Genomic DNA, 19,086 nt, shown 5'->3' with positions numbered 1-19,086 from the left:
ACCATCTGCACGAAGAGTTCGACGACGTTTGCAGCAGCATGGACTATCAGCTCGGAGACCATGGCTGCGGTTACCCTTGACGCTCCATCACAGACGGGAGCGCCTGCGATGGTGTACTCAACGTCGAACCTGGGTACACGAATGGCAAAACGTCATTTTTTTGGATGAATCCAGCATCATGATGGTCGCATCCGTGTTTGGCGACATCGCGGTTAATGCACACTGGAAGCGTGTATTCGTCACCGCCATACTGGCGCATTACCCGGCGTGATGGTATGTGGTGCCATTGGTTATACGTCTCGATCACCTCTTGTTCGCACTGACGGCACTTTGAACAGTGGACGTTACATTTCAGATGTGTTACGACCCGTGGCTCTACCCTTCATTCGATCCCTGCGAAACCCTACATTTCACCAGAATAATGCACGACCGCATGTTGCAGGTCCTGTACGGGCCTTTCTGGATACAGAAAATGTTCGACTGCTGCCCTGGCCAGCACATTCTCCAGGTCTCTCACCAACTGAAAACGTCTGGTCAATGGTGGCCTAGCAACGGGCTCGTCACAATACGTCAGATGAACTGTGGTATCGTGTTGAAGCTGCATGGGCAGCTGTACCTGTAGACGCCATCCAAGCTCTGTTTGACTCAATGCCCAGGCGTATCAAGGCCGTTATTACGGCCAGAGGTGGTTGTTCTGGGTACTGATTTCTCAGGGTCTATGCACCCAAATTACGTGAAAATGTACATGTCAGTTCTAGTATTATATATTTGTCCAATGAATACCCGTTTAGCCGATGTGGCCGAGCGGTTCTAGGCGCTTCAGTCTGGAACCACGCGACCGCTACGGCCGCAGGTTCGAATCCTGCCTCGGGCATGGATGTGTGTGATGTCCTTAGGTTAGTTAGGTTTAAGTAGTTCCAAGTTCTAGGGGACTGATGACCTCAGATGTTGAGTCCCATAGTGCTCAGAGCCATTTGAATACCCGTTTATCATCTGCATTTCTTCTTGGTGTAGCAACTTTAACGGCCAGTAGCGTACATACATTAATATATGCCATTGTGAAACTACGGCACATTTCGAACAAAATTAAGAAAACAAAAATACAACATAAAATTATGCGTTAAGGCGTATATGATCCTACCAAACATACACATCTTCCTTTTAAAAATTCGTTATAGTCTACAGCAACAAAGTTAATCGCACCCAAAGTCCCTTCATGTGTTGCAAGAGTACAGTAACTTCCAGTAACATGTCAGTGGTGCGTGGTAACGCCTTGGATCTCTGAAGACCAGGCGGCCAAGGTCTCCGATCACGTCAGAATCTCACGAGTAGGGCTCCGACAGGGGCGGTTGTCACCACGAAATTCAACTCACTTCTTGCCCCATTACCACGGTCCACTGGGAAGAGTAGGTGCAATGTCAGTGACGTGTCTCATTTTAATATGTTGTGACAGTTGTGATAGGTGGTCCTCTTCGTCCTGGAATGAATCACAATGCCGTTAAGGATGTCGCTGGCTGAAACTTCATAATTTCTAGTGTCCTACGAAGCAGATAGTTATTAGTCTTATTATTAAAAAAAATTTCCTTATAGTAATGCGGGACGTGAAGCTAAGAGGATTAACATTGTTTCTGCGAATACATTTTTTACATGAGTATCAATCCTTCTAAGACAATAGAGCTCAGCTGTCGTTGCCGATGTTTCGTCAGGGAGTTAAGTCGTCAACACTTCTTTCATTAACGAATGCTCATCCAGTGCCTTCAGCAGGTTTTGAGTTAGCCATATAAATACATGTAGCTTTCAGTTACACTGGCATACAATAATTTTCTTTTCATCTCCTTTGGTAACCATTTCTAATGAATTCTGACGTCGAGTGCAGAGATGATGCGTGGAAACATTGTTTTAAATGAGTTTATAGTTTTTGTAACAGCAGTCTGTTTGTAAACTTCGTCTATTCAAAGTACAGTGTGCTAACAAAATAAGTTTCTTAAGGAGGCAATATCGTTCAACAAAACATCTAGCAGAATGATCCCGTATCGTTTGTGGAATCAGTTATTTGGGACCGTTTCATTAAAAACTTAGAGTCCTCGTATCTACCTCGTACGTGAAGTTGTATCTCAATGTATTCCACTAGAAGAGTCTTGGTTAAGCTGGTCTCATGACTTATGTACAGATTGGTAATACTTATTTTGTCAAACATCAAGTACTATATCACTGGTGTCTGGAGTCGAACCAAAACATGTGAAGCCGTAATCCATATACGGACGTACCAAAATGCAATACAAAGTAACCCCAAGTCTAGGGTCCAAGCCTCATGATGAAGCAGAAACATTGCCTAGCATGTTAATTGCTCTTTCCCATTTCTATGTCGCATATGTGTGTAATCGGCAAAACACCCAAGGAAATTTTCCACTCTCTTCAAAGGGAAAAGAAACTCTCTTAAGATCATGTTCAATAGTTCAGTTAGGTGATATTTCGTAAACATACAGGCAGATGAAATGTCAAGCGATATTGTGATTGATTTAGCACTGAACCAGTCGTTAAAGATGACCGTTGCGGCCCTCATACTCTGTCATGTAAGAAGAACGAGGAAAACGTTTGGTCAGTAAGAATTCAAATCTCCACATCAATCATAAGTTGAGAATAGGTAGTTGCTTAGGACCTTCGTTTCGATATTATATTAAAAGGAAAAGGAAAATATGATACAGGGAGCATTGGTCGCGTTTCATAACCTAGTAACAATCACACGTGAATAACACAAATCGGAAAATGTATCGACATTTCGAGATGGTAAATAAGTGTGATACTCAAGTAACTTATGGAAATGCATGAATACTTAACAAGGGGAGGTTAACACCAAATCCAACGGAGATAGAAGTTAGCTGCTTTCATCTAAAAGATAAGTTGCCAGTGCCAAGTAAAACATCGTCTTTAATAATCAAGTTCTCCGCCATGAAGACTTACCAAAATATTTAGGTGTAACTCCTGATAGAACATTTTGCTACAAGAAGCACATAGAAAGCATCACGTCAAAGCTGACAATGAGGAGTGCATAATTGAGACGGCCCTCATGTTGCGCAAGGGGTAGAGCACTACGATGTTCTTCCTTAAGAGTCGACCACTCGAGTGCCGAACACTTTGCTCCAATATATCTCAACAGTTCACATGTAGAATCCATGTTCAACTGAATGCAGCTCTGAGGAAGATTCCAGGATGCATCACCTCTACACCTCTTAACTGGTTACCATCTCTAAGTCACATTGTGCCACGTGATATTCGAAGACAGAACGCCCCTCTCAAGGAATATGAAAAATTAATTTAAATTCCCAAGCTCTCGATGCATTCTGATGTGTCTGCATTTAGAATGAGCAGAGTAATATCTAGGCAGTTACCTATCATACTGGTAGAATCGTAGTAAACAGCAGCTTTCCGCTTGAAGAGACAGCGATCAGGGACGTGGAATAGCATTTCCTACTGGAAATATCAAGCTCTCGTAAGACCCACTACAAGGACTGTCAGCATTAAACTACCGCAACGTGCATGGAATGTTCAGAGGCTTCGTACAGACCGTGGTATCTGTACAGAAAGTCTGCACCAACGAGGAAAGGCTTCACATTCTTAACGCTTTCGGTGCCCACGCCCCGCCAGGCGTGCTAGCTCCGGGAACGTCAAGTGGCCGACACCACGCCTAGCCTGTTCTCACTAATGGCGCCGTCTAGTCTACAGTATGTTTTGTTTACTGTGTAGGTCGGATTTGCGTCAGTCCGTACCCGGGAATTCAGCAGCGAACGACGGCTGCGATTTAGCTACTCGTTTGTCTTGCTACCATCCTATGGCGAAACATGTATAGGGAAGTGCATTTGTTTTCAATTTATCGTTCTGTATCTATAAACTAATTACTTCCAGCGTAACTGCACACAAAACTTACGTTCAACACGAAATAATTTCGTCTGACGTTCACATCTGTTTGAGACATTTCTGTAAAAATAAAATTTGTGTGTAATTACCCTGAAAATAAATAATTTATAGATAAAGAACGATAAAGTGACAACAAATGCACTTACCTGCACAAGTTTCACCACTGGTAGAAAGATAAACCAACAGCTAAATCACAGCCGTCGCTCACTGCAGAGTGACCGGGTACAGAGTGAGGCAAATCCGACCCGCACATTAAACAAAACATAGACTAAATGGCGCCGATAGTCAGAACACACTAGGCGTCGCATTTGCCATCTGCCGGTCCCCGAGCTACCACGCCTGCAGGAGCGTGTTAATGTAATTGTGGCAAAGAACATCAAGCCATCAAACACATTGCAACAAGCTGTAAAAGATTTCTTTGAAATTGGAGAGGCAACCCTTGAATGGATTGAAAATTAAGATATTAAGTTACCGCGTTAGTGTTTTATTTATGTTTATTTTGTACAGTTATGAAGTGCAGTTATGTTAGTTGCTGTTCCGTTTGTGTTGCCATGTGCTAAATAAATAGCCAGGTGAACTCCCGTCAGAAGCAAATAGAGAGGTCACTACGGCCGAGCCAAACAGAAACCAAAAGACGGCGTGTGCAGAAAAAGAACATCCACCTGGAAAACTAGAGCCATCACACAGCCAATTATGAATTTTTATTGTCATTTGTTTTTTACTCGTCATTGTAATAGTTTCTAGTAATAACTTGCAGTAGCTTCAACAGATGTCTGTCAATAGTTAAATAGATAAAAAGTTTTGTATATGTTCCGATTCATTCGTAAGAATGTAGGCCTTGGCCCGGCAGACGTTGCTAGTACAGACAAATTGCAATGTACTGGACCTTTGAGTCAGGCGTTATTAGCAGTGATTTACTGACCTAAAACAGGTGAGCAAGTAGTGCTAACTCTGTCTCTCTGTTGCTTGACCAGAGAGAGAATAGAATTCCAAGCAGAATTTAAGCATCGAACCTTCACTCAGTATAGAAGGTCTCTTTATAGTTTGTAACGCCGGAAATGCATATTCTCCTATTTCCATCTATTGTACTATAAATTTTTTCCTTATTTTGTTACCTGAAGATATGACATTTCTGTCTCTTTATATATTGTAATTGTTTTACAGAATTGCGCTCGACTTGCTATGATAGTTTCTGGCACCGTGTCGCGGACGGGAAACATTAGCTGGCGTACATCAAGAGCCCGTTTCGCCTGGTGACCGTGTCGAGAAGAAGGCGCGCCAACATCCACCTTCTGCAGCAGCTACGGCCGACAATAAGTGATTGTCGCCACCTCCTCGATCGACTTCAAACCTTCAATCAACCAGCAAGGAAGACTGAAAGCACGTAAAGTTTTAGAACTTTATGGCAGACCTCAGCTTTTAAAACTGTTGCATCACAAAAATACAGCAACTTTGCGTGAACCTTTGTTGCTCATTGTCCCAATTGCATTACCAAGCAGGGCCCCTTCCTTTTCCGAAATGAACTCGAGTGTCGTTGAAATTCAAACGCCAGCATTGAAGTAATATCATTGCATTTCACTGCTTTTATTTCAAAGTTCAGTTAAAGTATTCATAGCTGGCTACAATATATAGATTACACAAGCACAAATTAAGAGTGCGAGTTTTGTTACCATACTTTAACTTACCTTTGACTGCAGCTCAGCTTGGTACATACTAAATTTACTGTTGTTAATTGTTCAAAATCATTTAATTCAAGTTCAAAGTTAAATCTCTTATTTCTAAATTGCGTAGATTCACGTAGTTTTTGAGATGATTCTTGAGGTACACCAAGACTAACCTTATATTATTTAATTTCGTAGTGCTTCAGAAGCACAGTTCACTATTAATTTCAGTCACTAAGTTAACTTTCAGTTTTCCGGTTTTATTAATTCTTTTGCTAAATTAAGTCAGAGTGTAGCGAAATTTATTACTTCTGACAAACATTCAGTTTTCACACAACACGTGTCAACCTTCAGTTGCCACGCCTTTAGTGCGAATTATATGTGCATTAACCTTTCTTTTTCAGTTATTATAGTAGTTGTCCATAGGACTGGCGACCGTAATTTTCCCCAAATCTCAACTATCTAATAAACGCCAGTTAATTGGTAACGTAACGACCGCACATTTACTTTCTTCATTAACTTTACCCTTTTTCAAAATTAATTTCCACCAATTTCATTTGCATTTTCCCCTTCATTTAGATGTAACCCTTTCCTCCCTCTTTACCGACAGATTAACTTCGGTGACGATTGCTTTTCCCAAATTTCCGTTAGGTACACGCGGTTTAATTTTTCACTGTCATTAAGGTCGATAAGTGAGGGGGAGGTTAAAAGTTTAATCATAACAGCTTACTTAATAACACTATCCTAGTAACTGAAAATGCACGTCAGGATCACTGTGTTGTTACATTCCATCGTATGACCGTCACCAGCACATTGTTTCGTAAACGCATATTTTCCCGACTATTGTTAAGTGCGTGTTAATCTTATGGTCTATAGACCAGTCCTTCACGGCCCTAAATCCATGACATATGAATGACGTATCACGACTGCAGGAGATACACTCGAGCCCCCCACCCCCTCCCCCACCCCTTACGCAAACTAAGATCATTAAAAACCCTAAAGTGGCCATGATCTTAAACGGCAGCCGAAAAACACATTTCTCATCGTGTTTCTTCAGGATAGACGAAGCTGTTGGGAATACCACCTACGGAAAGGATCTGTAGTTGTGTGGTGGTACAAGTTGGTAACTTTGTCTGTTGATTTTCTTTTGTATTCCTTCCTGATGCAGCCCAACGCAACGAGGGTCTAATTAGGCAAGAACTCTGATCTCTTGTTTCATTTGAACCTTGCGGATGACGAGGTGTTCACCTGTCGAAATATCGGCAGTTGTCAAGGACGTTACCCAGCTTCTTTCACTCGTGACGGCGGACGAAATGTTTCAATTTCCCCTAAGAAGCGGTGATACAGTATATGTGAAGTAGGAGAGATTCATTCTGTGTAGATTTTGTACAGAAATTTTTTACACTTTTCTAATGGACAAAATCAGCGGTCTACCTAGAATACTTTTAAATGGATTAAAAACAGTCGTGAACAAAATAATGTATTTACTTGTAATGGTAACCAGTTCCGGTCAGAATGTGATCATCTTCAGATCATTTATACCATGATGGTGAGCTGTGGCGACGAACGGAGCAGGTGTGGCGTCACGAGCGTCAACTCTCTCACACCATCATGCCAGATGTTAGGCCCGTATGACGATGACGAATGCAACATTGCTTGTCAAAAATGGTTCAAAAGGCTCTGAGCACTATGGGACTTAACATCTATGGTCATCAGTCCCCTAGGACTTAGAACTACTTAAACCTAACTAACCTAAGGACATCACACAACACCCAGTCATCACGAGGCAGAGAAAATCCCTGACACCGCCGGGAATTGAACCCGGGAACCCGGGCGTGGGAAGCGAGAACGCTACCGCACGACCACGAGCTGCGGACCATTGGTTGTCCTCGAGCCTCCAAAAGCCGAAACGTCCATTGTGGTGCCGTGAGCAGCACCGGCACTCGTCTGAAAAGACGAGGTGCTACTACTTCCGTGTTGTTGGTCTCAGTGCCGGCAGACCGTCGTTCCTTCAGAAGTCATCCCACTGGTTTGGATACTGGTTTGCTGCAAACCACCCATTTCCTGACTCAAAGTATGTGTCATGTTTGTATAATCTACACGACAGAGGGAATAATGTCTGTCCTGTCGAGCGCTAACCACGCGGGACCGTTAAGGCTCTGCATGGCGTCGAGCAAGACCCTCCTGATGTTAGCGATTGCATATTCGAATAACAGCCGTTGGAACCCGACAATGCGAGCAGCGGTACCGCCAAATGACAAACCGCAGCCTCGACGGCCAACGATCCTGCCGCTGCGCGTGTTGGTGCACGTTTCTCCTTTATACCTGAACATAACACTGTCTTCTCAGAAGCGAGCAACTTTCAAATGCGATTTCTGAATGGGAAACTTGCTATACAGTCCGTCCTTACCTACAGAATATAGATGGTATTACTCTAATCTACTTTGTGTCGTTGCACTTAACATTTTAATCATTTACATACGCAGGAAAATGTCAGCTTCATAGCGTTGGAATTTTAATGGTAAGTAGCGTAATTTACAAGTGCTAAATCTGAACATTCTCCAATAGCATCGCATCTCAAACGTGTTGGGATACGTCTTTCTGACTCTCGACGGCTTCTGCATCAGTTCTGTGAGAAATGGGTACGTGACATCAGAAATCGAGTGATTTGAATATCACATAACCGTATTACTTCTATTGAAGAAAAATATCAGTACTCTATTAACTCACTTTTTAAGTCTACTGAATTTCCTATATTGTATAAAGACGCAACAGCAGCATTCTGTGTTGCTTATATAGACAATTCATCGGGCAATAAGTAAGTTTGGACATCAGCTACTCTCTCCACTGTTGATCTCTGAGCTGTTTGTAGGTTTATATAAAACTCATGAGGTAGACATGCTGACAAACAAAAGGCTCTGACAGACATTTATCAGGCTGGGAAAGAGTAGTTTCGTAACATACACAAAGAATTATATAAGAGATATATATAAGTATTTATGCAGACTGAAGCGACGACTGAAAATTTGTACCAAGGCTGGGATTCGAATCTAGTTCTTCTGTTCACTAGCCAGATGTGCTAACTACTATGCCACTCTGGAACAGTAGGTTTGTACAACTGGATGGACTACCCTAACGCCTCTGTCCTCTATCCAGATTCCCATTCACACCTCAACCCACTTGCTATTCCCCCATAAAGTCGAACAGCAACCTATATGTTACAGGAGTAGGTCTGAAGACGGAGAAGTACTCACCTGGAAAGCCATCGGAGCCGCCAACGATGCGTTCTTCCACGTCGGTAAACTCTGATGGGCTGTCAGCTTCTTCGAATTTGTACCAGTCCGGTGCCTCTGGCAATCCGTACCACATCTCTTCAATCGGTCCATCTCCCTCGTTTGCAGCACCTGGTGAAAACGGATTTGTTGCTGATGGTGTCATATTAAACAGAAATTAATTGATGCTTGCTTTTAAGGGGGATGAATGCTCTACAATATAAATTGAAAATATATGTTTAGATTACAGCACGAGACGTCATCTTCTGAAAGGAGTTTACATCATGTTGTGAGACGATATCTTAGTACATGCCAGAAACGACCACTCATTTCATGAGAACATTCAATTTGGGCCAGGGTACATTTAGTAGAACGTGTTCTACTGTTAGTACAATGCAAGGAAATGTGCCATTGAGGACTTGGTAGTGTGTCGCAGATACAAACTGTGGAACAGGAACCAGCAGTCGTGCGAGTGAAGAGGGTGCTTCTGGTAATGGAAGTGGAGTGTTCAGTGACGACATCATGCATCTAACTCTCATACCTCTCATCGTTAGGTAGTCACATTATTGCCAACACACACATTTACTAGACCACATTACCGACCGAGAAAAGAAGTGTTGTTCCCACGTCTGCTGTAGCCTAAACATTTGGTTCTTGAATACTACGGGAGCGTATTAGTGTTGCAGGTGTACTAACAGTACCTGTAAGACATATCTATCATCTTCTGTACACGTATAAATTAAGGGCCCTACCACTTTTTATATCAGTATGATCAGGTTAACCTCGGTAAAAACTACAGGAATTTTGATACGATTTTCACTAATAGATATACTGCTTCAAAGGGAAGATTTACATATATAATTTATAAATATTTTGTGCAAATTTTCTGAACTATGGTGAATTACAGTCCCTTGCTGCAGTGAAAACGATACTATTGTCGTCTAGCAGTGATAGGGGTAAAGCCGTCTGACTACAGCGGCAGGCCAGCGCAAACTATCGCTACTGGGAGGTCAGCATGAGCTAATTTTGCTCTTGTGACGCAGGATGGGTCAGATACTAAGCTGATAACAACAGGCTTTTTGTTAAAGAGTTAACGTTTAAGGAGTGTGAAGAGAAATGCTAGGAATGGCCACACAGAAAATGTAGCCTGTGAATAGCTGGCAAGTGGCTGTGGCACCTCCAAACTGGTACTGCAGTTTGACAGAATGGGATGATGATGATGATAATGATGATGTTTAGTTTGTGAGGGGCTCAACTGCGCGGTCATCAGCCCAATTCCAATACTTTTTTTACACAGGCAATCTAGCCACTGTCACAAATGATGACGATGAGGATGAAATGATGAGGACAACACAAAATCTCAGCCCCCGGGCAGGGAAAATCCCCAACCCGGCCGGGAATGTACCCTGGACCCCGTGATCCAGAGACAGCAACACTAGCCACTAGATAACGAGCTGCGGACAGCAGACTGAGAAGCGTGGTAGCTGCAACTCCCATCACTCCACACGTCAGTTATATGCGGAATAGACAACATTCGTGCCATCTGAAAACTTTCCTGCTGTGTGCTGCTTAAATCGTTTCAATTGTATGAAATTGATGATAATCAGCTGTCTAACGTTGTCATAATTCCTTACAGTGGCTCATAAACAATATTACCATTACACCGGACATGTCGTCCGATCTCAGACACTTAGTGTTTCCGGTGTAAAACTGCGGTAGAGCACGAGTACAATACAAAATAAATCGTAAATTTATATATACATCAATAAGGAAACTCGTTCAATTTTCCACACATTTTATATTTTCTACGTTAAAAAATTAAAGGTGCGTACATGACCTGTTATTATTTTACTTTCGAACTAATTGAAACTAAGATTGCATTTTTGTCTTTTTAATGCAATGTACAGTTTCTCATGTACCTGGGCCTCGGACCACGAAGTTTTTAAATAAATAAATTAGTTCTCTATTCAGTTTGATACTACATAACAAGTGCTTGCTTACACACAAATACACAAGCATTCACAAGTTAAGCATAATGCAGAAATTTCACATAACAAAGTAAAGATTAAACACCAGACATTTGGGATAAGACAGTGACGGAACGGTATAAACAAAATACTTTTCAAACAAAAGACACACATTGTAAAGACGAAAATAAAACAATAAAGAATAAAATTGGGAAACTACTTACACAACAACGCACGAAAAATCTCAATGTATGGCAAGAACTCCTCGGTACCTGGATGGACAATCTACAGTAACCCAATTCCACATAATATCTCGGATACTTAGGGGAAAATCATCCAGCCGTCAGAATTAAATCGTGAAGCTAACGAAAAATGAATTTTTAAATTAAAAAACTAGAATTGTAACATATTTAACAAAAAAACATGATCCCAGAACAAAATCAAAGACACTAAAAACACATTAATTAAACTACAAAAATCATAAGCGTCAGAAACTGTGGTAATTGGAGGCAGATCGAAAATTCAATGCCCAGAAAGCAAGAAAGAAACGCTGACATAATTTTTTTCGGTTCAGTCTCCCTAGGAGCAATCTGGACATAAGGACACCTAAAACTTATATCAACATATCGAGTAAATCTCCGATACTTTCAGGACGAGGCAATTAAAATTTTATGATCATGTTCTGAGAATGAACTCCCCGTCTGCTTATCTCACTGAAAATTAAGACAAATTAGCTGTTTGAAACTGAAGGGAACTTCAGAGTCTGGCACCACAGTTTACATAGTACAAAGTAGAGATACATTCACAATACTTTTCAATAATCATTTCATATGGAGGTAAACCGAGAACAGTTATCAAAAAATAGAAGAACGAAAGCGAAACTACTGCGAGAAAAAGAAGAGATTTTGGTAGAGTAAACAAGCAAACACATCAGAAAAATAAGTTCAGTCGACCTACTTACTCAATAGCGCACAATGATGAAAAAAATTAATAGGGAATATGGTCACCTCTAGGTGTCATTCAACAATTCCTAGGCGCCGGTATGATATACAAACTCTTTCGATACCCCTCAGATTCCGCATGTGGCCAGCAAGCGCTAGTTCAGCGGCATAGCACCCCTCATCTTAGGTGTTTCGAAAAGGCTGCCTATCACGCCGTTGCCTAGGAATCGCAGAACGGCTATATCTGTGCAGTCAAATTTTTAAAGTGCTCGCCGAATTTTATTCACGTGAACGTTGCTCGCCCCCCCCCCCCCCCCACCAAACACCCTTTCGAACTTGGTCGAATGGTTTTGAATGGTATCTAATGGTACCACATTGTACACCATAGCAAACTCCAAAGGCGTTAGATCCCATTCGACAGCATTTCAGTTCTGCAGTGTTCTTAGAGATGGGTTGAATCATACAGAGACTGCGAGCAGTGACAAAGGTTATTGAGGTCATCGTTCTCCTGCACGTCACACTGCTACCTATCGTTTTCGACTGTGAAATCAGTGAAATTGAACGACTCAGGTGAAGCAGTGGTTACATTTCACAGCCTTCATGATACCTCTTGACGCTTTTTGGTATCTGTTATGAGAAGAAGTGCGTCTCAATTATTTTCTTCGGCCACCCATAAGAAAGCCACGTGACTTCAGCGCTGGGTGTCGCAGTTCTGACCTCCGTCGGAGAGACATCAGGTGAAGAATTCAGATGTGGGTAAGGATACGTGTGACAACCATCCAACGGTGTGGTACGTCGACGGTGGCCAAAATTATGGTAAAATTTGGTTCTGATGTGACATCATTAAGTTACTTTACACCTCACATGAACATCTGAGCTCCAGCCTTTGTTTTTTACACAAGTCGACGCCTCGCTGTTTGAAGTATCGTCGAGTCAGAGGGTGATGTTGCAGGGCACCATATTTTGTCACCATTACAGAGGAAGGCTGCAGACACCGTCTAGCCAAATTTCGCAAAAAGGAGAAAATGACGGGGTTTCAAAACAGAGATCCTTTAATTTTGTTGCGCAGCGGAGTTACTGTTGTCTTGTGCTGCCAATTAGTTCCTTTTCTCTTTTGAAGTAAATAATAAAACAATTTCTGCTCCACTGTGGGAACTGCCTGCAGCTCCGAGAAGACAGTTTCGTGAAATATTTTGGCATATGTCATGTCTATGTGCCAATTTTACTGTCGAAAGTGCTTGATGAAAAGCGGAAAGTATGCGTGCAATGGGTGTTCTGTGAGAAATGTGATATTGCCTTACAAGTTGTAAATCCACCACACTGCGTCACGCTTTAATGCTAAAATCTGAAAAAATGTACTTATTCGTAACTTATATGATCAGTATTACAATACTTCAAAACAGATATACTATTTATTAACTTTTAAAAATTATTTAGTTTCGTGATTGTAACACAATCATGTTGCTGTTGTTGTGGTCTTTAGTCCTGAGACTGGTTTGATGCAGCTCTCCATGCTACTCTATCCTGTGCAAGCTTCTTCATCTCCCCGTACCTACTGCAGCCTACATCCTTCTGAATCTGCTTAGTGTAGTCATCTCTTGGTTTCGCTCTACGATTTTTACCTTCCACGCTGCCCTCCAGTACTAAATTGGTGATCCCTTGATGCCTCAGCACATGTCCTACCAACCGATCTCTTCTTCTAGTCAAGTTGTGCCACAAACTCCTCTTCTCCCCAATTCTATTCAATACCTCCTCATTAGTTATGTGATCTACACAATCATATCCTTTTGTTTTCATGCATCATAAAAGTTCACTTTTCCTCTCAGTAGGTAATTACAACTGTGTTGGAAACCATTGTAGTAGTCCCTGTGGAACACCGCTAATGTTTTTACGCAGAAAATCATTGTAGTGCACAAGGAAATACAGATTCTGTTGTAATTATCATTACTTCAACAGTGGAATGGTTATGGATGCATATACGATACCAAATATTATGGAGGCCGTGGATAACTTGAGTCAGTGCAAATACTTCTTTACAACAGGCCCGAACAGAGGTTACCTTCAATTGGAAGTAATGCTTCAGGATCAGCGAAAGACTGTATTTACATTCCGTTGAAGTCTTTATGAGTAAATGCCATTTGGCCTAAGGAATGCACTGGCAATGTTTCGGTCGTCACCAGATGGGTTGTTAAGAGATTTAAAACTGCGATAATAAATGGTGTATCTTAATGACATTATTGTATTTTCAAAGGATATGGAGAAACACATTCAATGACTGAAAAAATTTTTTAAGAGATAGCATTCCACTTGCCTGACTTTGAGTATCAAGAAATACCATTCTGCGTTAGTGGAAGTCAGCTACTTGGGACACATGTGAAAATGGATTCAAGATTTCACTGTGAAGTTTAGTGACACTGTAGACAAATAAAGAACTACAGTCATTCTTCGGATTATCTTATTACTATAGGATATTTGTGATGATATTTTCATGTACTGCATGACCACGCACTTGTTGAAGGAGGCTCTGGAGCTCCAGTGCACAGCGGAATGTCAAGCCACATCTGATAAACTGAAGGAGACATTAACAGCTAGCCCTATGTTAATGTTGTAGCGGGTGATGCTTCCAAACAGGCAATAAGGTGTGTTCTGATCCAAGAAGTATACTGTAAGGAGCATTCGGTGGCTGAAGGAAACTGAATAAGACTGAGACTCAACCACTGATAAGGAAATACTAACTCTGATATACATCGTAACACACTTCAGGTGTTATCTGTATTACAAGAAATTCAATGTATTTGACAGCCCTTAAAGGTACCATCAAGCAGGCTGACATGGTTAGCATTTAAGCTAAATGAGTCTGACTTTGAAATGATTCACAAACCGGGTAAGAAACATGATAACATGGATGGATTGAGAGGAAAGATCGGTGTAATATGAGCACTTGGTCTGAGCCTTGTGGAACGTTCAAAAATGGTTCAAATAGTTCTGAGCACTATGCGATTTAACTTCTGAGGTCATCAGTCGCCTAGAACTTAGAACTAATTAAACCTAACTATCCTAAGGACATCACACACATCCATGCCCGAGGCAGGATTCGAACCTGCGACCGTAGCGGTCGCTCGGTTTCAGACTGTAGCGCCTAGAACCGCACGGCCACTCCGGCCGGCTATCCTTGTGGAATGTCAGAAGGCACGGAGTGATTATGTAAATTGCAACATATTCAAAACAGAGCCACCGCATGTCATTAGTGTCGGGTTGTTACGTAGGACAACGAAGCTTGGGCCACACACAGAAGTTCCTACTGCACTATAGATCAGGTGTCTCCAAACTTTTTAGTCCGCGGGCCACATTGACTCGTCCACGAAGTCATAAGGGCCAAGATCTACCTAGTGGGATTAAAGAACCCTAGCACTCCATGATCACCGTAATGTGAGGCTAAAGGAAAGATGAAATCGCAAAAATCTAAGGTTGTGGGAATAGCTAGCACTGAAGCGAACTACGATTTTTATTTAATTACATAATTTTGATTGGTGGACGTACCTGACCGAAATTCTGGCGTATTTTATTCTGGCGAATTTCACCGACAAAAAAGTATATCACTGCACATTCTATATGTATTTTACAACGTAATCAAAAGAAAGTGAAACCTCGCTTAAGAAGCATCTTCCGTAATGATTGATTACTAAGACTAGTCGCCGAAGTGGCGTCCATTTGAAAGACTTGCACCAGACTCGTGAGTAGAATAAAACGCAAAGAATTTTTTTACTTAAAATGTTATCACCAAACTAGCCTGTTAACCGTTCTTTCTTTTTTTCCACTATCGCACGGAGAATGGTCTGTCTGTTTATTGTGGATAGCCACAAGTTTAACCATGACCTTCCGCTTTGTAAAGATAGAGCTACGACAATGTCGCGGTGTATTGGTCGCGATAGACAGAAACTAAATTGTTGTCAGTATGGGTACCACCTCAAATATTTGGCGGGCCGGATATCGGGGATGTCCGGCCAGCTAACGCGGCCCGGTTTGCCGGCCCTCGCGGGCCGGTTTCGGCCCGCGGGCCGTAGTTTGGAGACCCCTGCTATAGATGGAAGTGTTAAAAGAAGTATGTGATCATACGTTGTTTGGATACAGAAGACATAGGACGGTACACCAAAGACTTGCTGAGCGTTATTAGAGGAGGCACAGAAGAAGGATGCGGACCAGTATCTGAGAAAGTGTGTGGCGTATGCACAATGAGCAGACTTGTGTCCAAGACTGCTGAGAGACAGGACTGGGCCTGGGGTAAGATATGCGATTGTGCCCCATCTTTAAGTATGGCAACCCCATTTTATTGTTATTTTGAAGATTTGACATGATTTACACATAATGCAATTCCAGAAATACTGGACATACACAAAAATTGCTCTTTGGGATGAAACATAGAAAAATATAATTTCTTCTTAAACACTAAATATATCTTCACCAATGCAATCAGTCCTGGCACGACAGTGCACGGTACTAATATGTTCCAAAATCGTTTTTCAGGGATCATATCTCCTGTTCTATTGATCACAGAAATAAGGAGTTAACTGTTTTTGATAGCCCTCGGCCGAGCGACCATTTGTATATTTATCGGAAGAATTTTCATAATCTAGCTATTCTACAGTGCAAGGTCAAAATTTAAACATTACGTACTTTATCCAGCCCAGGAGAATGCAGCAAATCGCTTGATTCTTTTGCATTAGATGTGGTCCAGGGTAGATCTCAGATGGCTTACAAATTACCATTTGTTAATTGGTGATTCCCGAAAAAACTGCGAAAAACCACGATTTTTGGGTACGAAGAGTACCAGTTGTTGGGATGGCCACTACTAAAATTTCTGTTCATGGCAGATAGTCGAAAATTTTGCCATATGTTTTTTAGACGGTGTTCTCGGCAAACTTCAAAACATGTTTCGATATCATTGACTGTTACCAAGAAGCAGAGGTTCAAATTTGTCGTATTTATGCAGTCAGATATGCCCCTAATATCCGGTTTAGGGTGTAAATGTAGTTTTAGTAGACGTTGTGGACATATGAAAAGAGTTCGAAGATCATCGCAGGGATTCTGATTTCACCAAACTATGTTTTTCATCAGCACTCTTCACTAATAAAACTTTATGACGCACTGTCTCTATATAACGGGCGCTTTACGCCTGTATAAATACGCCCAAAGTGGTACTTCAGTAACAAAAAATGGAGCTAAAAAGACTCTCAACATGCTTAACAAGAACTTAAAATGACTGTTAAAAATGATCTAAAACTGTAAATACTGCAAATTCAATAAAATATTTCAAATAACTTTTTCTTTCATTTATGATGCAAAAAACAAACCGGGCGTTCTCGATGAATTGCGATCTATGAGCAATGTATTCAGAAAACTGCAAAGCAAACGTTTTTGTATCAACCTTATATTATGCGGACTTATTTTTTGTGTGTAATATATATATCAACGTGTATAAATGCGTCGAAGTACATAAACAAGCTGTTAAAACTTTACTGGCCTATATAATTCCTTTTAATTAAGCTGTGTACGCTCCTGTAGCAAGGAAAAGAGCAGATGCAGTGGAAAAATGCTCGTGCTGGAGCACAAAAGAGTGAATATGTTCTCTCTGACAGGAATCTGACAGATAAGTGGGGAACCAGCTGCCTCCTTTCTTATTCCGCCAAAAATTTCGGCGTGTGAACGTATTCAAAAATTTTTTGTGCTAAAACAGAATAGCAGAGCGAAAGCGACGCGGCAGAAAAAGAGAGAGAAAACAGTGATGTAGGTACAGAGAGAAAGTGTCAGTGAAAGAGAAAGGTGGATGGATGAAGACAATAGCAGTGGCAGCCAAAGAGAGAGGGGCGTTAATGGTCAGTGAGAGACAGAGACATGAAAAGATGTAGAGAGATCCATGTAGATAGAAGAAGTGGGAGGAAAAGAGATAGGAGACAGTGGAAATTAAAAAGTGAGATGAGTGGACACTATACATAGGCTTGGGAGAGGGAGGAGGGGGGGGGGGGGGATCTAGACCCTTCCAGACAGACGGATTTAACATGTAGATATAGCAGAGGATGCATTTTGGACCGAAATTTTAAGCACGTGCGTATAGGCGAAAATGTAAGTTGGACCCTGCCCACCGCCTCTTTCTCCATCACAGAATCCCAAAGGGAAGTTATCTTGCCAAATTATGCACAGTTTCCAGGGTTCCAAAATCTGTGAGATATTGACGCGTAGTTCATCTTAGATAACTTTTAACAAGAGCCGGAGTGCTGAAATACATTTCTGCTTCAGCTACAGATATATTCGGATGCAAGCTTAAAATTGAAAACTAGTGCATCTTATTCAAAGAGTCCTTTTGGTTCCAAAGTAATGTACTCGAAGTCTGAAGTATGATTTGTTTTCAAATATTCAATTTCTTCGGACTTCACAGTCCAAGCGGTCGAAAATTTGATTTGGTATTGCATTTTTGAAACGTATATGTGTCTCGAATATTGAGACGAAAGTGTTTTGTAATCCATGGGTTACAAAAGTTTCTACAGCCCATTATAGGAAGCAGTGTCACAGCCGCCGTGGGACGCTCTCAGCTGGAGACGTCAGGCTCAGGTAGAAAACTTGTCGTGCCGTGATGCAAGTTCACAAAATGATTTGTACTGCGTTATGCATGTAAAGATATTCGCCGAAAAAGTTGACGAACAACGGGCGCAGGCTGCTGAACGCACCATATCCAGCTGAACCAGATCGGCTTTTCTCGCCAAGAAGAACGAAGGAATTGCTCTCCAAGAACAATTCGAGTTAGAGGAATGGTTGGTATACGGTACCGGAATTGCAGACTAAACGTAAGTAACGAAAAGACTTTGTTTGGTAAAATTTTGGTCGAAATTGGTGAAAACATAGTGATGAATTCTTCTCGGGTTCTCAGCCAAGTGGTGTCGTCGTCTTGTCGCAACGTTTCAATTAGTTTCGCACCCACTTCTGGCGAAGTGTCGGGATGCTGCTCTCTCTTCACACTTGAATTCCTCTTCTTGAAAGGTAAGGAGGAGTCTGTTGTCATTAGACATTTACTCCACTTTGGATGGATTGAAAGCATGCTGGGACGTTTAGGAATAACTGGGATGGTGTGCGTGGTTATGTACACTGATGATTGCTGGTCAGAGACAGGCGGTAGGATGAATGGATAATAGCGGTGCGTGAGTTAGGGGCCTTTACTTGACTGGCCCTGTTGACGCCTTGGACTGCCAGCCAACGACTGACAGGGCGAGTGTTTGATGACGATGATGATGATGGGTGTCTGGCGCAATAAGGAGGAAGTCTTCTACGTCCTCCTGGC

The 19,086-nt window shown here is 41.7% G+C and overlaps 1 protein-coding gene across 1 annotated transcript in view; it reads right to left on the bottom strand.

Moving 5' to 3' along the window:
- The window catches only part of LOC126456199 (trypsin-1-like), a 164,030-nt gene that overhangs the window by 42,950 nt on the left and 101,994 nt on the right, over positions 1–19,086 (bottom strand). Inside the window, exon 3 of the mRNA XM_050091953.1 lies at positions 8,831–8,980. Coding sequence (XP_049947910.1) covers positions 8,831–8,980 — 150 coding nt within the window. The remainder of the gene's footprint in view (positions 1–8,830; positions 8,981–19,086) is intronic.

Source organism: Schistocerca serialis, chromosome 2 (genome assembly GCF_023864345.2).
Source record: "Schistocerca serialis cubense isolate TAMUIC-IGC-003099 chromosome 2, iqSchSeri2.2, whole genome shotgun sequence".
Taxonomy (NCBI): domain Eukaryota; kingdom Metazoa; phylum Arthropoda; class Insecta; order Orthoptera; family Acrididae; genus Schistocerca; species Schistocerca serialis.
Note: the sequence above shows the minus strand (reverse complement) of the source record. Positions and strands in the feature narration are given on the sequence as shown.